The sequence below is a fragment of the Typopeltis vanoorti genome, chromosome 20, assembly GCF_054136105.1.
Source record: "Typopeltis vanoorti isolate ZY-2024b chromosome 20, IOZ_Tvanoo_1.0, whole genome shotgun sequence".
Lineage (NCBI taxonomy): Eukaryota > Metazoa > Arthropoda > Arachnida > Uropygi > Thelyphonidae > Typopeltis > Typopeltis vanoorti.
In genome coordinates this window covers 29,682,178-29,704,626 of record NC_143568.1, presented here as the reverse complement: position 1 = coordinate 29,704,626, position 22,449 = coordinate 29,682,178, and the positions used below count along the sequence as shown (strand labels likewise).

Below are 22,449 nucleotides of genomic sequence, written 5' to 3'. Positions count from 1 at the left end.
TGATGAACAGCATTTATTAAGAAAGCATTTAAGAAAACTTTAAGAAAGCAGAAAAGAATATGGGTAATATAAAGGAACAATAAAAATTAATATAATAATTTGTCTTTTCAACCGTGCGATCTTGAACTGAGAATAAAATGAAATTAAATTTGCGGGATATGTTGAACCTTGTCATCAATAATTCAGCATTATTGTCGAAGTAATAGCTAAAACGATGATGATGTATTTGTATGTTAACTGTGAGTTGTGTGTTAACCCTTTTACCAGGAAAAAAAAACTTTAAAAAAATAATTGCTGTTCGTCCAAAACTAACAAATTTTTAAGCGCCAAAAAATAAAAAGTAAATAAATAATAAATAAAAAAATAAATGAAATTAAAATAGTTAATCATGTTCCAAATTTTTAATGCTAAAAAACCACATAATTTTTGCTTATTAATATAATTTATTAATTTCATTTTAAACGGAGATTAAAGCATTCAAATGTGAGCAGAAGTATTCACTATGATATCGTCATGTAAGGGTAAAAAAGTCTTGATTATAAAACTATAGCTCATTCAACTACATACGTTTTTTTTTCTTTCCTTATCTAGAAAAACCTTCAAATGTGGGAATAGAGATGAAAAAAAAGCGTGTGCGAAGACTGTGATAACTCCACATTTTTTGAGTGTGGTAATGCAATTCCTGTGATAGCAATTTCTATTTCCCATAAATGCGATAAATCGAATTTTTTGATCTCTTTATCACTTCAGTAATTTTGTTCAATGTGAAAGTTTTCTCTCTCTCTCTGTTGTGGTTCCTCAATTTTGGAAAATAATATTTTACTTCAAAAAAAATCTCGCGTCGTCCACCATTATTAAATCGTTACATAAAAATATGCATAAAATATAATATTAATTATTTATTGTAACTGGTAGCGGCGACAATGAAACTCTACGCTTCACAAAAATAAACCCAAGAATTAAGGGAAAAATTAATAAAATTACAAAAAAAGGCAACAGAATCTTTTTTTTTTTTATTTTAGTTTTTGTCCGTACGCAGTGTAGTGTTAAAACAATATCACATAACAATTAAAGCCGGTCATTGAAGCTTAGCTGTTGACTGAAGAGATTCAGTTTTCTTAGAAAATATATTCATAAATATTTTTTGTTCTTAAGTTCATAAATATTTTCCTGTAGAGTCCATTCCAACCTGGTTCTCTTGAACTCTGTGGCGCTCTCCATTAATGAGACATTTTTTTAAAAAAAAGGACACATGAAAACATTAAAAAAATCTCTGCGTCAAGTTAAATAATGAAAGTCCCGGATGTACCTTAAACTAATGGGACTTCCGAGCTAAGAATCGCTTTCTGTGTGTTTGTGTGTGAAGGGGAGAGAATCATCCACAATCTACCAAAAGTATGACGTCACATATTGATGCATTATAACGTTGATAAGCATTATCCGTGCAGATATGAAACCATAAGGAAAATATTCCATCTGTGATATTTCGCATGAGAGCAGCATAGAATGAAGAGAATGCCCTGAGGAGAGTACGTTATTTGTGAAGATGGTCACCCCAACTGTAATCTACGTTGCTCTACTCACTGCGACAATTTCCAGTGCCAAAGGTAACAAAAATATCATCGTATTATTTTCAAGTGATCTCTATAAAATTTAGTTCATGGAAGTTCATAATAATTGACCACTAATAGTAGTAATAATTTAATAATAAAAGTATAATCTATGTGTGTGTGTGTGGGTGGGTGGGTGGGTGTAGGTGGGTGGGTGGGTGAGTGGGTGTGCGTGAGTGCGTGCGCGAGCGTACGTTTAATTCCCCTGGCCCGAAAATGGCTAATTAAATGAGTCACTCTAATACAAGTTCGTCTCATATCGTTACGAATATAAATCTCAGTTGGTAATTAAAGGATTTTCCGGTAGGGGAAAAATATGAATGCTGTAAAAATGTTGTAAATTTGTAAAATGTAATAAAAAAAATGTCCTATCATCCTCAGTTGATGCACTGAGGATGATACGCTACTAAAGAAACAATCTCATAAGCTACAGTAGGAATCTCGGCTGGCAAGTTCCAAATAACGCCAAGTTTATTTTAGAGAAGGTTATGAAAAATCTGAATTTTTGGAAAGGAAACACCAGCTATCATAACATCATCATCATCTCATCATGCATATCAAGGGTTTAAGCTTAGCGTAGCCTGTTCCGGCATTAGAAGTCATCGTTGAATCGTTTAAGAGGACGTCCTGGTTTTCTTTTTCCTAATGGCTTGTACTTTAAGGCTTGTTTTGGTATTCTTTCTGTTTTCATTCTTTGAACGTGTTCCATCCATTTATGTTTATATTTTTTTATTTTTTTATTTACTGGTTCTTGGTTTAATTCTTTCATGATTTCTTCGTTTCTTTTGTGATCAAATAGCGTATACTTTGGAGTTTTTCTCATAAACTTCATTTCTGCCGTTGTTAATCTTTTTTTGTCTTTTTGTTTTATTGTCCCGATTTGACTTCCATACAATAAGTCAATATGACTCGTAACTAACCAATTAATTCAAGGTCAGATGTCAAGGACAGATAAAGAATTCTTAACCGAATTCAAGTTTTTTTTTGTTTTTTTGTTTTTTTCAACCCACAAAATCGTCTCATTCTTTCCATTTAACCATCTAATCGTTTGCTAAACTCTTTTTTCGTCACGTTTAGCTCCTTTGCTATCTTAAATAGGGAACTCGCTTTGGTCCATTATGAACGAAGCAAGTTCGATACATTAGTGATTGTCGTCGATTTTTAGTTTAGAGAAGACCGCATTGGCTTCAGAAGGGTGTCCGAGAAGACAAAGGAAGCGTAACGGATAGATAACACACAAATTTTGAATGCTGCTTTAAGATTTATAAAGATTTAGAAAAATATGACCGAAGCACAAAGGCAACAGTATCCTTTGGTCGGAAAGATTTCGATTCGGGTGTAATCCAACAAGCAAGAATCTTCATAAGGAACTTTAGTTGGTGTTATGCGGAAATGGTAGTGATTTCTTTCACAAATTGCAGATAAATCAGTCAGAGAACACACGCATTTAAGGGATATAACATATTTTCCGTCTCCTTTAGCCATCTTGTCTTAATCCAAAAGAACAATACATCGAGCAGAATAATTTACTCTATAGAGCAATATTTTGCGGTTGCAATCCTTAACGTCCTCTCGAGCTAATGGTATCAAAATACTTAGCAGTTGGTGAGTTTGATGAAATGGGCTGAAAGAAAAAGTCTATCATTGATCCAGTTTGGAATATTCACGTCATCAGTTGCCGACCATTCTTTGTAGTGGTCGGCAATTTCATACCATCTTCATGTCATTCACAGTAAAAGCATTGAATGGGCATATTTAGCAAACAAAAAACAAAAAAAATTCTCAAAGCCCCTTTCTCGTAATTGGGCACCTGCATCGGTTTCTTTGAGGCTGGGTCAAAATAATTAGTTATGTTTTCTCGTCTGTACAGCTGTATTTCATGTGAGAAAAATTAAGTTTGAGAACTGGTATGAACCCTTATTTCACCATGCATCGATGCTCTCTCTCTCTCTCTCTCTCTCTCTCTCAAAAAAAAAAAAAAAAAAAAACAGGAAATATGAACGACTCGAGAAATTAGAAACTTTAAAAAACAAGGAAATCAGACTTAGAATAGTAAACATAAGTGTAAAAGGACTAAGAGAGTTGAAGATAAGAAAAATAAATTAATAGTTCTTAAAGATGAAAGTGGAGTAGCGATTAAAGACAAGAGCTGATCATAAGGAGAATTTAAACTTTCTATGCCAATGTACAATCATGATTGTAAAACTTAGACCACGATGATAGCAAAAATGCAATATTCAAAGTGGAGGTGGAAGAAATATGGCGTAATGTTTTAAAATAAGTTCAGTAAGCAACAAGAAGCATAAATAATGGAAAAGCGCTAGATTAAGAAGAGATTCATAACGTTTTTAAAGCAGGTGGCGAAGTAGTCATGATTGTGATAAGCAAAATCCATACATCTTGCTTGAGACCAAAGAGAACACCAAAGACGATGGAATAATGCTATTCTTATTGTAGTTTTCAAAAAAGGAAGACAAATCTTAAAAATTATCACTCCCCACCCCCAATCAGCCTCCTTTCAACAATATACATAGTTTTGTATGTTATTGAAATGCATAAATTAAAAAGAAGGAACTAAATATAAAAACTTACAAGACAAAAATAATATATAATAAATTAATATGGATACGTGGGCCGATGGACAGATAGCAAAAAAAATAGCATATGGAGGAGCAGAATCCATGAGATATGAGATGACTAGTGGTGCGCCACAAGGTTCAATGCTATGACAATTATTGCAGTGGGGAATTCTCCCTGCTTGCTGCGCAAGCTCATTAATTGAGAAAGAAGTAATATTTATTTGTTAATAAATGCATGCATTTATAAGCATTCCATTTAGGCTTTTATTTTTGTAGACAGAAGACGTCTTAAGCTTGCGCGCCAATAATTGAGCTTTGCGTTGTGTATCAAAGGGCGATGCTTGCTCGTTTAGTCCAAGCTACCTTGGCTTGCTCGTTTGTAGGAGCTTCCAAGTCCTCGCAGCAGCACTGTTATTTCATGCTTGCGCATAGCCATTTCCGCTCCCTTCACGTCGTCTTAAACACAGGCCAATATGCAGTCAAAGTAGCCCTAGCCAGTGAGCTTCATCCAGTCTTTACAAGTGTGCGTGTTGCTTGGGAAAATTAAGTTACAACCAACTTTTTATGACGATATTATTGACCAGTTCATAAAGAAGAATCGTAGGGTAGAATTTGTATTCAAGTAGCTAAATTGAAAAAGATAGAATATCATTTGTAAAATAAATTTTGTATTTATATGATTAAATGTACATAAATTTCAAAATACAGATAACCCTCGTATAACGCGGATGTCTGGTTCCACAAAAATTCCGCGTTATATAAATCGCGTTATGCGAGACTCGGATCACTTAGAAAAAGTAGGGTTAGGTTCCGAAATCGTTTTTTTTAAGATTATATAAACAATGACATATCCAACAAAAAAATATTTTTTTTTCATTCAGGTAATTCATATAATTCATTCAGGTAATACTATGAAACAAATACATAGTATAAAATTATAAAGAATTATAAATTGTGCGTAAACTTCATAGCACATAATACATAAATGTTTTAGGCAAAATAAAATAAAGTGTATATTTTAATCGTCATCACTCTCTTCAAAACTAACATTTCGTAGATGTTCTTTATTTACGAGTGGCCGGGCGTCGTCATCACTTGAAATCTCTTGGACATCATTTGTATAATTCTCATTGCATACTTCGGCTGGTTTAATTATCAAGAAGTCAGTAATAAGATCTTGCTTACCGTAATGCTTCAATTTTTTGTTAAGATCATAATACGGAGCTAAACAAATATCCAATTGTCTCATGAATTTTCTAGAGCGCTCCATTGGGGATCATTATCCATAAACTAACTTTCTCGCCAAGTTCAATTCTTCTGCTAATTTCTTTAAACTGAATTCTTTAACGGATTCATCACAATCAGAATCTTCGGCAGAACTTTCCCCGCCATTTGGTTCGACGTCATCTATTAATTGCACCAGTTTCTCCTCATTTAAATCTATTTCTCCATCAATTAATTCACTAATTTCGTTTTCAACCATATCGCAAAAGCGCTCTAAATGGCCATTACTATAAAAATATTTTTTTACACACAAAAGCAAGCATTACATATTGTATGTAAATCATCAGAAAATAAAGTGCTCAGCTCGAGATGAACACACTTATGATTTTTAATGCATTTTCCTGGCAGAAACGAGGACAATTTTCAACAATAAACGTTTTATACGGTAAACAATTGAGATACATGCGTGCTAAATCCACACACACACACACACACACACACACACACACACACACACCCCTAATATAAATTCGCTACTTATAATTACATGCGGGATACGGGCAGACACAAATTTAACGAAGATAAAATTTGATTTTTAAGTCGCGCGTTGAAAAATATATGAAAAGATAAAGGGTTATTACACTTTGTAGACCGTGTTTTTATCGGAAACGTGTTGTATAAGTACCGCGTTCAACGAGGATTACCTGTACATAGTTTTAAATGGTCAGTAATTCATTATTCCGTCAGACTTCACACACACCTCTCATTCCCTGAATAACAAGAGCAAGCGTCAATTTCAAGACCAACATTCTCCCCTGAACTACTGTTTAGTTTGTATAGGGAAATAATGTAAAGAAAACTTTTAATTGTTTGCTGATTGAATCTAGTAATTGTTTGCGACAGTTGTGAGACTATTATTCTCCTTTTGTTGCCAAAACGATGCAAAACTGGGTGGAGAAATAGTTAATCAAAGCGATGGAGAGAACTTGCTGTCAGTATAGGCGAAAGATGATGGATGTCAATTTAATGTGGAGACATGTAATGATGTCTCCATGTGTGTCTCTAATGTCTCCATGTAATGTGGACACATGAAAAGTTGCTTGTTGTAGGATAAATAGATTACAAGCAGTGTACCACATCGATGGAATTATATTCCACTAAATATATCAAGCTAGGGATTTGAGGATGGTGCTGGTGTTTAGAGAGCATATTGCTAAGGTTTCCAAGGTAGGATTATAATAGGATTATAGGATTACTATAATAGGATTATAGCAATCCTAAAATTACTCAGCTATTGAAGAACACCCTAACAAGCAGAGATAAGGCCGTTGTTATTCCTCTTTATAAGGCCTAGATATGTCCACATCTATATTACCATGTTCAGGTTTGATCTCCTAGGTTTTCTGGGATCAAAAATGGATGGAGAGGATCCACAGATGAGTGACAAGACGGTGATTGGTCTGTGGAATGGTCCATATGAGGTTAGTTTGAGGGTGTGTGGATTGTAGAAGTTGGTTAATAGAAGAATGGAGAGAATATGATGGAAACATTTAAATTACTTAAGGGATTGGATAGAATTAATACAAAGGAAATATTTTAGCACTTGGATGCGGGGTGCAGAACAAAAGATCATCCCCGGATGTTGGGTAAGTGTGTGGTGTGATTAGCAACACTGTAAAGACAAAATGTTTCGTTTTCAGAGTGAGCAATGAATGGAATGAGTTCAGATTGTCGGTGCTTTGTCTGTTAGTGGTTTCAAGCAGAGGTATGATAGATATTGGGCAAGTTTGGCCCTCCTGCGACGAATCTTCGGACTCTATGGAGGTGTCCTACAATAATATATAAACAAGAAATTCAGTAAAGACTGAACATCCAGAAATTGATATAGTAACTTACCCCGTTTACCTAGCACAAAATATTATAATAAAGGGAAGCTGTGAAGAAAAATATATTATCTGAAGAATTCAACATTGTTGGAAAGTATTTGGAAAACACAGGGAAAGAAACACTCAAAGGGAATATCGCAGTCTGCCTTAAAAGGAAAATATTCGATACTTCCAATGGTGACATGTATAAGTAAAAATAAGGACTTGGATTTAAAAATCACAGAAGAGTGGAAGACCACAAGAGTAAAATTGAAAGATCAGTGCTTGGTATTACTATTCGAGATAAAAACAAAGCTCAATACTTGGAGTGTCAGCGCTCAGAACAGGATGAGAGACATTGTAATGGCCATTAAAAGATTCAAATAGCAATAAGAGGATCATACAACAAATAACATTCGAGAATGAATAAAGTGGATATCCGTCGTTGATGTCTGTGGTTTGCATCTCTTGGTAAGAGATGCAGACCACAGATGGAAAGAGCCAAAGAGCTAAATGGAAGAATAAAGTGACGTTTGAGGGATGCGATTGAACGGACAGATGCAACTCAGGGGCATACAAAAGCTGAAAAGTTGAGAGAATAAAGGACTTAGGAGGATATCTTCGTCCAGCAGTGGAGAGGAAATGGCAGCTGATGATGTAGTGATGAATGACTGAGAAACACCTTGAAAGAAACATAATCGTCTTTGTACGTTTTTATATTATTTATGTTATTCAGTTCTGACTTTTTATTGTTTCTTCAAAGCTGGTTTTTCTTTTAATCTGTTTCGATATAAAGTATTATTATATTATATTATATTATATTATATTATATTATATTATATTATATTATATTATATTATATTATACTATATATTCCATAAATGAATCTTATATGTATTTATTTTGGTTTTTACTTTCAGAATGGAAATTTCGTCCAATGGAAAACCCAGGTGTGTAAAAACCTTCCACTGTTTTAACTGTTTCCACTGACACATTTTTATGTCGTGTAACACAAATACAAATTGCTTCATTTATTTTCAGACCTCTTCGAGGGAGACATTGTTGGCGTTGATCCTCGTCAGGTAAAATTATTAATTAATACAATATAATTTAAAAATATGTTCCAGGAGCAGTTTGTTTCTTAAATCACTAGAATGCACTTTCAGAGAATACGTTTTGTATTCTCTGAAAGAGAATACAAAATAATATCATTAAGCCTCCTAATATCCTATTAACTTATAAGAAGAAAAGAGTTGAGCCACTGATGATTATCCTCAAAGCACTAATAACTGACACGAGCAACTCATTCACTTATGGTTACGAAAGGCAATTTAGGCAGGTCCTGGCTTTAAGGACCTGTAAACACAGTGAATTATTATTCAGTCACTCACATTCCATATGAAATAATATTTCTGAGATCCAAATAATGACGTGGTTTGTGAGACTTTCATTCTGAAAAGCATTCAACTTTATATTCATTTTTTAATATTAACCACATATAGCAAAGGGGGCGAACATACACGTCACTACCGTTGACTGCATTACTGAACCTCATATCATATACTGTGTATATTCACTATATATTCACTATATACCCTTTCCCAAGGTTATCATTGGACAATTAGTCCTAACACTTCCCCATTAAGGGGAGAGGTATCCCTAAGTACTGATGATTATATATGCTGAATATCCTTTTTATATAATACAACGTATTGAACAAGAACTGCACCACCGAGAATCACCCGGTCATATCACACTCTGAAATAAAAATAAAAAAGATAATTTTTAAAATTTTCTATATTAATTTTGCAATTGTTCTTGAAAATATAAATTTAGTTCCGTCGTTAGCTTTTATTTTACAATATTATTAATGTTTAAATTTCTATAAAAATATATCTTTACTCAAATAAAGCATATTATTAGCATTTTGTTTATTTATTTCAGGACCGGAACTCCATGACCAATCCCGTTAAATTTTGGACAAATGCTGAAATTCCATATGTGATCGACACATCTTTCCAACGTAAGCTTATCATACTATTTTGCATTTCGAATTTTAACTTCTGTTATTTGTCAAATGTATCAACTCATTCGTAGTCACTTTTTGAAACTCATTGACATAAGAAACAAAATTATAATTGCCAAAATTGTGTCAATTTATGAGTCATCAATTGATTTATCCATACATGCTAATTTATCGATACATCACAATAACACAGAAAAGGGGATTATAAATGCAACGTGCTTAATTTTGCTTGTTTTATTTGTTCCATGTATAAATGCCTATTTATTTATTTTTCTTCAGGCGATTCATTTTTCCCTGAACATTTTGTCGCTAAGCATGCTTCTCTTAAACCCTAACATGATGCCACAAATGTTAATAATGAGCACAAAAAAACTCGATTAAGGCAAAAATCTGTAGGGTGTTGTAGATAAGGAATAACACGAAAGAGAAGAAATCGTAGACGAAAGAAGAAACGATTCTAATAGATGCTTATGCATTTTTTAAAAAACCTCCTAAAATAAATGAGATCTTACCTATTTACCCACTCATAAAATTGAAATGTTTATTTTCACACTATTCAAGAGGGTTAATTAACCAACTGTTTGATGTTAACTGGAATGTTTTAAGCGGTGTAGCATAAAAACATCTGAGCATAACTTTAAATAATGAATTGCTAATTAATTATCGACGGAAATGGGGAAGCATTCTTAAGGAAGATAAAAAGGTACAGTTGTCTTCAACTGAGTGTAATAAGAATGAAGGAATAGGGATACTGGCAATGACTACATTGTGATACTGCTGGAGTGTTTACAAAGGCATTGGACAGGATAAGACGGTGATTGATGGAGAATCGAGTGTGATTCCGATGAATGAGTTCAAAGCGAAACATGATAGTTATTTCGTAAACATTGCATTGAGCTTGCCATAATGTTTAAGGCTAAATAATAATAATAATAATAATAATAATAATAATAATAATAATAATAATAATAATAATAATAATAATAATAGTCAAGGATTTAGGCTTAGAATGGCCTGTTACGGCCTTAGAAATCATCGTTGAATCGTTTAAGAGGACGTCCTGACTTTCTTTTTACTAACGGTTTGTAATTTAAGGCATTTTTGGTAATTTTTCTGTTTTTATCCTTTCAACGTATTCCACCCATTTATGTTTATATATTTTGATGTTTTCTATTACTGGTTCCTGGTTTAATTCTTTGATAATTTCTTCATTTCTTTTGTGATCTCCAGGTTTTCTCATTTACTTCATTTCTGCTGTTATTAATGTTTGTTTGTCTTTTTTTTTATTTTATTGTCCAGATTTCGCTTCAATACATTAAGACTGGTAGGGCTAATGAATTGTATAAATTTAGTCTGGTTTGTTTTTGAACTAGGTTTGGTTTAAATATAGAGTTAATTACACGTGTCATTTTCAAATATTTCGAAATTTTCAGGTATATATCTTTTTCATTTTTATATGTAATCATACATCCTCCCCAGTTAAATGAATTCAATTGTTCTAAACTCTTCTTATCCATTACTGTTGATTTCATCTGCTCTAAAATTTTGAAATCTTTTACTATTGAAGAAATACAACAATGAAGAATACTTCACCAAGGACAACACCTGTTCAAAAATCTTGTAACTTATTACTATTGAATTCACCTGTTTTAAAATGTGTTATCTATTACTATAATAATAACCCAAAATATTATGACTTCATTCCTGATCAGGTTTTTATCAAAAAATTAACATCATACTTAACGATTTTTATACACCATTTAGAATACACAATGGACTATGACTAAATATACTTATTATTATTGTTATTCAATAAACTCACTATGCAAATGTAATAACTGAAATCACTCTCCCAACAGAAGAAAATTAAGGATACCTCATTATGAATACTTCATAGGTACATCAAGGACAACAATTAAAGATACTTCATTCTGAAATATAATACAACTCAATGCTTAAGGCAAAAGATTAAGGGTACTTCATTAAAAGTACTTCATGGATATATCAAGAACAAAAATTATACCTACTTGATTCTTGAACTCAATGCAGAAGACTCGAGACTAAGAGTAATTTATTTAAAGAACTTCGTGGATACATCAAGAGAAATAAACATAGCTACCTCATTCTGAGAAGCAGTAGTTCATCAAGAACAACAGTTAAAGATATTCCATTCTGAAATATGATAGAACTCAATGCCGAAGACGCAAGATTAAGGCTACTTTATTAAACTTACTTAGTGATACATCGTGTTGCTCGTGATACATCACGAGCAACATTTATGTCTACTTCATTCTGCAAGGTTCATCAGGGACCACAGTTAAGGTTACTTCATTCTGAAATATAATAGAACTCAAATGAAGACGCAGGATTAAGGGTATCTCATTAAAAGAACATCCTGGATTTATTAAGAACAACAGTTATAACGACTTCATTTTTAATGTTATTAGTTCCCCAAGAACAAGAATTAAAGATGCTTCGTTCTGAAATATTTATAGAACTCAATACTGAAGACGCAAGTTTGAGAGTACTTCATTAAACGAACTTCGTGGATATACCAAGAGAAACACTTATAGTAACTTCAGGATGAATATAGTTATTATAATTATATTCATCCTGAATATAATTATAATAATAATTATTATTATTATGTAACACCCTCCAGCAAGTCCAAAGACTCATCGCGGAAGGGCACCTACTCTACACCACTCAATCCTCCAACTAAAACGAACCGCAACTGCACCAATTTCACAGACAATTACACACATCCATGCCCACGACAGGAACCCACAGCCTTTTGGTTGGAGAGCGGATACGCTGACCACTCGGTCAACCAGGCCGGCAAAAGTTTCTCCACTCGGAGACTAGAATCGAACTTATGATGCGTTTTCTTCTGGCTGCCTAGCGCGGAGTTGTGCTACCACCACTTCCAATGATTTACACAGGCAGGTAATGGAACTCAATGCCGTAATAATAATCGAACTCAATGCTGTAAACGCAAGATTAACATACCGTTAATCTTGCATTTACGGCATTGAAGTACTTTTACTGAAGTACACTTCATGTATACATTAAGAGCAACAATTATAGTTACTTCATTCTGAAAGGTAATGGAACTCATTGCTGAAGACGCAAGATTAAGGGTATTTGAGTAAACGTCCTTCGTGGATACATCAAGAGCAACAATTATAATTACTCATTCTGTAAGGCAATAATCATCAGTGACAACAATTAAAGATACTTCATTCTGAAATATGATATAACTGAATGCTGATGACACAAGATTAAGGGTATTTCATTAAATGCCCTTCACGGATACATCAAGAACAACAATTATAGCTACTTCATTCTGAAAATAGTAACTGAAATTAACAGAGAGAGATATAACAGTTAAGAATACTTCACCAAACACAATAATTGAAGATACTTCATTCTGCTATACTTTATAACAGAATTCCATGTTAAATACGCAAGATTAAGGGTACCTCATTAAAAGTACTTCATGGATACATCAAGTACAATAATTTTACCTACTTGATTCTTAAATATAATAGAACTCAATGCTAAAGATTAATGCATTAAATGTACTTCATGAATACATCAATAGCAACAATTACAGTACTTCATTCTGAAAAGAAATTGTTCATCAGTGACAAAAATTAAAGATACTTCATTCTGAAATATAATAGAACTCAGTACTTAAGATACAAGATTAAGGGTACTTCATAAAAAGTACTTCGTGGATATATCATGAATAACAATTATAGCTGCTTCATTCTGAAAGGTAATGGAATATAATAAAGGAGATACAACAATTAAGAATACTTCATTATGGACAAGAATTAACGATACTTCATCCTATAATGCAATAGCATTCTTCGCTAGGATGTAACAATCCGTGATACTTCATGGTTGCATCAAAGACCACAGAAATATTTTATCCTTAAATGAACATATGAATTCAACACTTAAAAAATAGCAATAACGGATACTTCATAGATACATCAAGGATAGGTAAACTATAGATAATTGATGGATAATCAAAGAGAACAGTGAAAAATACTTCATCGATTCATCAGGGATAACAAATAAGGAAATGTCGCCCTGACGAGATGACTCGTAGGATATTATCTTGAAGATCAAATTTGGAATTTGTTATTTTACGAATTTGATCTTCAAGATAATGTCCACCTTTATTATTGAAAGGACTTCTTTTACAATGGATTTGGTCCTGATCTATTAATATATTTATATTAACGATATATTTTATGAAAATAAGGCACCGAACGTAAAACGAAATCTAAAATTTTTTTTATCATTATTGATATCTACGAAGTAACCTTATTAATATTATTCACTTTCTCATAAAAAAAACTTACCATTTTCTTGACCAATAGAGTAATATTCTTTTAATGAAACATTACGTAATTTTAAAACCTTTCATGTGGATTGTTATTTTATCATTAAATTTAGTGGGATTCTACTCTTAAATGAATGAAGTCAGCGTATCCATTTTCCCTTTGTAGCCTATCGAAATCTTGTGACTCAAGCGATGTCTGCATATCACAACCATACTTGTATCAGATTTCGTCCCAGAGGAAATCAAGACAGAAACTATATCCTGATACGCGTGGGAGAGGGGTGAGTGTACTTGATGTATCATCCCGGGTAAACAAACTCCTGAAGTACTAGATATAATTAAAGAAAATAGTAAAACTGGCAACCTCCGGGAGATTTTGGTCAATGAGTTTTAATCACAATAACTTCTGTATCGATCCTCTTAGAATGTTTGATTTTCTAAAGAATATTACATTCTTTCAGGTGTAATTCCCAAATAGGAATGGTTGGAGGAGTGCAGTATGTGAATCTTGGTCATAGCTGCGAATATGTTGGAATCATAATACACGAGTTGGGTCATGCTGTGGGATTATGGCACGAACATACCAGACCGGACAGAGACTCTTATTTGGACATATTTTGGGATAACATCATACCTGGTAAATAAAATTCTTGCATGAGTAATGCAACAATTTTTCTTATTTTTCTGCTTCGCTTATTTTATAGGGATGATCAATAATGTCGGTGAATTCCTGCATATATACTTTGATCACCTAGCCCTTTCTGTTCTATTAATATTAACAGAATACATTTTTGCAGCTCTCAGTGAACTAATACTAAGTCGAGTCTATTCTAAAGGCTTACTATTTGCAATAATAATAATTGTAATATTATGATTAGGAAAACGTTTAAAGTATACGTTGAGTTCTTTAGAAAATTTAGACAGCCGTTTAAATAAAATGTTGAATTATGGATAATATATATATATATATATATGTATTAATAGTTTTGTTGTTCTTATTTCTTACATAAATTAGAGAAACGATATTGAAACCGCATATTATGGAATGCAGATACGTATTAGTGAACATGTTTATAACAATACGGAACTCGCGCTGGAAATTACTTAATATAAACAAAGTTTTTTAAGTCTCATTTCCAAACTGTTTTCAATTAGCGACAAAATAAAATAAAATAATTTCATATGTGATGTCACAGATCACTCCTGTACGTCATAAGGTTTTACGAATAAAGCCGTCTGCATGCCGGGATTCGAACCAACAGTCTCTTAGGTGGAGAACTGAAATGCTAACCATTCGGCCTAGGCCGGCTAAAACAGAGTAAGCGCGCATTATAGCGCGCCCTATTATAGCCCACATGATTTTAAATGCAGGAAGAGAATTTTAGAATTAGAATAAGTATTAGAATATCCATAAAACACAATGAAATTATGATGAATGAATTGCCTGTTTAACAGATTCACCAGGTGTCTAGTGATTCTCTTTGAAAACCCTTTTTATTTTTATTATAACTTCCTTTCTTCATCTTCAGTGGTATAAACCACAATATCGTCACCCAAGTGATGAATAAATTGGCCTTCATCCCAGCCATTCTTCAGAGAAAATTTCTGGAATCTCCATTATGTATATCAAGCAGTTCAGTCTTCTAAGTCAGATAATTTTCAATTCTTTCTTCTTCCTGCCAATTCTCAAACTAAGTTTATTTTTACAATCTCCCAGAGGACAAATATTCTCCTCTTTCCTACCAAGGAATTTACAGAATTTCTTGCTAATGCGGTCTCTCTTATTACAGATAGATAAGTCAGTCTGCTCAAATAGAATCATGCATATGATTATGACGTATTACGACGCATTCTATAATTTTGAATTGTTCTTCTCTTTTATTTTGTCTCTTTAACTAATGCACTGAAAATGGTTATGAAATGAGATCGAAACCTCTGCTAATATTAAATAATTGATATCAAACTTAAGGGAATTATGTTTATTAATTGATTTTAATTATCAATAAACCGTGCAGCGACGTAAAAACTGCTGACATCATTTCCATCTGAAACCAACTATTAAACAAAATTACCTTAGTCATCTAACATCTCAACCTCTTAAAACGAAGTGTTTCGTTTGTTAGCATAATTTAATATTCATAACAGAATAAATATCCTTATTTCAGAGCAGAAGCACAATTTCGACAAAATGCCCTTTTGGGGAACTAATCTTCTTGACGAACGTTTTGATTCCGACTCAATTATGATCTACGACTCCTACACGTTTACTAAAAACAGAATGAAGACGATGGTGCTCAAAACGGCTGGAAAAGAATTGGTGCCATCTTACCAAAAGTACAATTTCAGTCCAGCAGATGTAAGACGTATTAATAAACTCTACCAGTGTTTTGGTATGTACATTCATAATCATTTAATCTGCATCTGTTTCGGTGATTCGTTAATCATAACAAAGCGAAACATTTGAACTAAAACGTTATCCTTTTTCAGGAAATGTCCGTCCCCCCATTCCAAAAATGACTCAATATGCGTGTAATTTTGAAGTGGATGAATGTTTTCTTTATAATCATCCAGAGACTGCACCTTATGCTCGATGGCTTCGAAGGATTGGTACGACGCTCGGAAATCGAAGAGGTAATGTTTTGATCTTTTGATATGTTAAATATGACTAATTAGTGTTTCATATACAAACATAAAAAGTTCTTCTTCTTCTGCACCTTTTTCCACTTACGTAGGGTGGCTGTTTGTAGTGCGTCTCTTCCATAACCTCCTGTCTTGTGCTGTATCCACATCCAAGTTCTTCATCCTGAAGTCCCCCTCCACCATCTCCCTCCATCTCTTCTATGGCTGCCCGCTCTTCTTCCTCTCCTTTACATCCATCTGCGTGACCTTTCTTCCCAGATATTCGTCTTCCCTCCTCATCACATGACCAAACCATCTGAACCTTGTCTCCTTTATCTTCGCTCCAAAATTCATAACTTTCACCGTTCCCCTCACATAGTCATTTCTCAGACGATCCTTTCTGGTAACACCACACATTCACCTAAGCATTCTCATCTCTGCTACCTCCATCTTGGTGATGTTATTTTTCCTCAGGCCCACAGTTTCCGAAGCATATGTCATAGTTGGTCTCACTACTGTCCGGTAAATTTTGCCTTTTAGATTGATCGGCACCCTCTTATCACACAGCACTCCAGCTATCTCTCTCCAGTTCCTCCATCCTGCACCCTCACTTCTTTCTCAACCTCACCATCCTCTTTCATTGTTGAACCTAAGTATCGAAAGGCACTGACTTTCCTGATGACATTTCCTTCCAGCTCCAGATCTGTCTCCTGGCTGACATCCACTTTGCAACACATATACTCTGTCTTACTTCTGCTCAGTCTCATACCTCTCTCTTCCAGTACATTCCACCAAAACTTTCCAGTTTAGCTGACACCTCTTCTCTTGAGTCCGCACACAGTAAGATGTCATCTGCATGCAATATAATCCAATGCGCGTCTTCTCTCACCTCCTCTGTCACCACGTCCACCACAATATTAAACAGGAACCAACTTAATGCTGACCGTTGATGCAAGCCAACTAGCAATCATTTTCCAGTACACTTATATGACTTCAGATGCAATAGTCTAAAGTGTACGGTAGAGAAAGTTAGTTGGCTAGTAAGACAAATATAAGGATCCCCTCAATCGGTCTAATGATTTCATAGTGACAGTTCACTTAATCAGAAGATAAAATGCGATAGAACTCCATCATCATGAAAACAAATTCGCAACAACAACAAAGGAACATCCTGCGAAATGTGAGGCAGCTCATTTTCCAAGAAAAGTAAGATAAATGTATCCATCGATGCGGTCTTTTAACACATTTGGTCAAAGACTGTTGCATGAGGATTTTCAGAAACCTGTAAATGCTGAACCCAATGCGAGTATTATTGATTCCACCCGGAGTGTCGCCTGATCGACTAATGAAACAGCGGTTCAGGAATTTTCTTTTCAGGAACATAGGTCATCAGCATATACGAATGGTTTCCGAAACGTAAGGTAGCACATTTTTTTTCACGAGGATGTTCAATAATAGGAAGTTGAAATGATACACCAAGAAATAAGTGAACAAGCACTACTACTCCACAAAGTCTCTAAATTTTATTGATGCCTTTGTCCCAACGATAGATAGGTATACCAGTACTGAAGTATTCCGTGCCCACATCCAATAACCTATCCTCCCCTATCCCAATGGTCTTAACAGGCATTTAAGGCCTACAACCTTCCAATTTCGTAACTGAAGTACGAGGATAAGATGATCACCCCTATGCCTCTAAATATTCCTACCTGTATCCCTGTGTGTTCACGGAGCTGGTTTACCTGCTTGCGGGATGAAATACCCCAGATAAACTGGCGGGAAAAACCCTGCTGTCCACGCCCAAGACTGGCTAACTTCGCTATGTCTGAGGGAAATCCTTAAGCTCCTCACGTCTCCGACGAAAATCGAACCTAGGACACTCCTTCCCCAGGCATATGGTTTCGAAGCGCACAGCCACTAGGCTAATCGCTCGGACACACCTAGCAACCGGCTTGATGAATTCTCTCATCGGTAGTGACATGCCTAATGATGGTTCTTGAGGGGGGGGGAGAAAAATGGAAGTCTGACGAAGCTAAAACTGGGCTGTAGGGATAAGAGGGGGGGTCGCATAGTTTTGAAACGATTACAGCACAACTACTCGAGAGTGGTGTGTGTGCAGTGAATGGAGTACTGCTGTCGCAACCAAACCTAAGCACTTGCGACATTGCACAGTAAAGTTCTGCACTGATTGTTCCTGCAAGAAGAGTCCCCTAACACCTTGGCGATCCCAAAACAGTGGCTATGACTTTTTGTACAGTGGGAACAGTTTTGAATTTTTTGCGCACAGGAGATTGTGAGTATTTCCAGATCATGTAGTGTTGTTTGTTTTCCGAGGTAAATTGACGAACCCACATTTGGTCTCCTGTAACTAGGCGGGAAAATCACCTGGGTTCAAATCTTTAATATGTAAAGAAATTTCAAAGTCTTAAGGATTAAATCTGTCTCCAGCAAAACGCATGCAAATGGGAGAACACACAAAGCGGATTGATATAAAACATGGAGAAAAAGTCTAATTATCCCTTTCTGAAGGCAATGCATCAGTAAGAATACCTTCATAGTTGTTTAAATTCACTTGCGACGATGAAGTCGCGATATTCACAAATGTTAATTATTTACATATTAATATTTAATTATTTGATTTTTTTCGTGCCAAAAATCATTTTATACTTCTTTGAAATTAACGAAGGCAATCAGCTATTTTTATTAGTTTGTTTGTAACTCTGCAAATGGAAATATGAATACAGTAGGACGTAATATTGTGCATATATTTTAATTCTTATATTTAAACCTGTATTTTAGGTAGCTTTATGTCTGTGGAAGCCAGAGAAGCCAATAACAACGTAGTGAGCATGTTATCTGTTATGCTGCACGTGCAATGGGCAAGAAAAGCATGTTTGGCATTTGATTATTACATGAATGGTGAAGGAGCTGACTGGTTCGAAGTTGCTTTGATTGAATATCTTGTAAAAGACTTCGCACCAGTTTTTACATCAAGACAAAAATCTAACGATTGGAAGTCAATATCGATCGACTTAGATCTATTAACTGATCAGATAAAGGTATGCATTTCTTAATCTCATTAATTCATTTACCTTCGGTTATAGTTCTGATATTAATTATATTATGACTGCATTGCACTATTCTTATTTTAAGCAATCATATGATTCTTTTAGTTCATAGCTTATCTTTTGCACTTTTAGAATGCTGGAAATATTCCTGCTTTTTAAGTGACTTTAAGAATAAGCAGTGCTCATATTGTACAAAAATCTTCACTCTCTTTAAATACGTTTTTTACATTAATACTCTGGAGCAGCGTTTCCGAAACTTTTCCTACGAAGGAACACTTCACAAATCCTGAAACTTTCAGCATTTGTGAAGCGTTCCGCATCAGCACAAATTAAATTAATTTGTGTTGATTTTCATTTAGATATCCCATTCTCATCACCACAAATTTATAATATTGTTATTATAAGCACTTACGAGTGAATGCAGACTTTTTCTCCTGTCTGCTGGTAGATTTCCTCTAATTTTGTACATCTTGGAGATCGCTTTATAGGCTCGTGGTGGATGACTCATTAGCTGTTGCGTCACAAACACCTTCAATAAGAGATTTCTTAACACCAAAAGTAAACAAAGTCCCTTGTCTCTTATTCATATTAAAATTTAAATCTGCAGGCCTATACATTTAAAAAATCACAGCAACTACGGTTTGGAAACTTTCACCCTAAATTACGAACTTGCGAAGAAAGTATTCAGTATTACTAGATTTGAGAACCGGATACAGACTACCTTGATCTTCAATTTTAGTGGAAAAAGTTTCTTTGTACTTCCTTGCTGATTGGTCACTAACATTTGCAACACAGATGCTATTTCGTTCAGTTTTGAGAACAGAGGATACGCTACCCATTGTTGTAATCGGCTTGCAGGCAAATTTTATGATCGGTTATAAACAGCGGCATTCCTTTTCCTGATTGTTGAAAGATTTCGATGTGTGAAAATTAACGATAATTCATGAATATTTCCATGTTTTAAAATATGCCGCTTGGTCACTGACATTTGCTACACAGATATCATTTCCTTCAGTTTTGAGAACAGAGGATACGCCGCACATTTTTATAATCCGCTTACAGGCAATTTTTAGTACCAGTCATAAACAGCAGTATTACCTTTCCCAAATGTGGAAAGGTTTCGATTTGTGAAAATTAACGATACACAGATGTTATTAGGCGTTCTGGATCTGAGCTTTTCGACATATTCACGAGTATTATTCTCCTCAGAATATTTCCACTATAAAATATTTATTCATGATACGTGCTTAGAAAACTAAAATGACAAATTCCAGGAGAACTTCTCACGGTACAATTCACTTTCCACAGAACACTAGTGTTCTACAGAACACAGTTTGGGAAACCCTGCTATGGAGAATGAAAAGCATTTTATTTCCCATTGGGATTAGACAGAGCCCCCATTATCGCCTAACTTTCTGAAGACAAGCAGGCAGCCAGTCTCCATTCTTCAGACTTCTGGGATAGTGAGATCGAGCTATCAATGAATCAAGTCTTAGAGAGAGAGGGAGAGAGCATGGCTGACAACTGCTTCCATCTTGTGGTTCTAAACACTAACACTGGTGTTATTGTCTGTATCTATAATAGTATGAGTTCTGTAATCAATTTACTGAGAGACAGGGTTAAAAACCCAAGGTTCCTAGGAAAAAACTCTACTTGCTCGTGCAAAGATCGATTACCTAGAGAAACTGCCGAAGAAAGGTCTGAAAAAAAATTCTCTAGTTCGTGATTAGAATCGAACCTATAACAATCTTTCTTTAGGCAGCCTAGCACTATGGAAGTAAACACCATCGAGATACCTTCAATAATGTTTGAATATTATGAAAATTGCATTTGAAATTAGATATTTTATTTCGAGATTTAATTGAATATAAAATCACTATAATTTTCTTTTGATTTCGCAGTTCCTTCAAAACATCAACAGGTTTTTTTCTCCTTGTTGCTTACTTTCCTGGTTTTCTAAATGTTTATTAAAATATCGCTGATGTAAAATTTACGAGAAACTATGGTCGAGGAATATTTAATTTATTTTTTATTAGGATTAGTATTTTTGGTATTAATTAGAGAAACATTTAGTTGGTAAATACATTCTTATTCCGTGGATTTGGCTGAAGTTAGATGAATGGAAACATTCCAAACCCGGAGGAAGCCTTTTATAGCTTGATCGATATTTTTTCGGGAAAGAAATACTGTACTGCATGATATTACTAGTTTCAGTAGTATTTTTGACGACTGTTAGTCTTGTCAAAATTAAAGTTATGACTTGAATATTAAAAAACAACATCATCATTAGAAGCCAGTTTATCCTGGAAAGGAACATCTGTTCTTTACCCAAAGAAGATACACCTACGACATGCTTGTCGTGAAAAAATAAAATAAAATAAAATAATAATAGAAATAAACGTAACCCAATATAAATTAATGTAGAAATGGATCAAAAACGTTTGTAACTGAAATTCCTTTAATTTATTAAATAGATATTCTTTAGATCAAACACCTGGAGTTCTCTTGGAGATGGAATCGTTGCTTTCGACAACGTTATATTGACAGGATGTCCATGCAATAATCCGAACTGTTAAAATGCAATTCGTGTTGCTATCTAGTTTTTCTAACTGCACTGTTAGTAAAATTGTTATGTTAATTGCTATTCAGAATTGCACGCGATGAAATTCTCAAAGAATGTGTATTATACGGTTCTGTAAAATAAATAAAATTATACCATTAAAATCTCTGTTAAATTATTACTACATGAATTGTTGTTGTTCTGTGTCCCATTGGCACCCCACCACATACACCCACCCACCCACACACATACACACACACGCACACAACCTAAATTTTTTAAGCTAATGGGAAAAATGCCGTTATGGAAGAATTACATCAGAGCAAAACCAGCTCACTGTGGTTGGTTTTTTCACTTCATCGATTGTCATCTCTTTTTTCTTGTCAAACATTAATGTGAAATTTTTCAATTTTCTCATGAGTCATTTATGGAAAAGTGGTCTTTTGCTATCTACGAGCATTTGGGAATTTTTTAAACATACCACCTGATTTGAATTCTGAAGCGAAACCTCATTCCCATATTGTAAACGCCTGTGCATGGC

At 34.3% G+C, this 22,449-nt stretch overlaps 1 protein-coding gene across 1 annotated transcript; it reads left to right on the top strand.

The window, feature by feature from the left end:
* Positions 1-1,527: 1,527 nt before the first annotated feature.
* LOC150095322 (astacin-like metalloprotease toxin 1) lies at positions 1,528-22,046 on the top strand. The gene is made up of 10 exons (XM_090410576.1): positions 1,528-1,607; positions 8,199-8,228; positions 8,320-8,360; positions 9,223-9,301; positions 13,828-13,942; positions 14,123-14,298; positions 15,827-16,051; positions 16,149-16,292; positions 19,080-19,339; positions 21,823-22,046. The coding sequence occupies exons 1-10, from the start codon at positions 1,547-1,549 to the stop codon at positions 21,922-21,924; spliced, it is 1,233 nt and encodes a 410-aa protein (XP_090266702.1). The 5' UTR covers positions 1,528-1,546; the 3' UTR covers positions 21,925-22,046.
* The last annotated feature ends 403 nt before the right edge of the window (positions 22,047-22,449 follow it).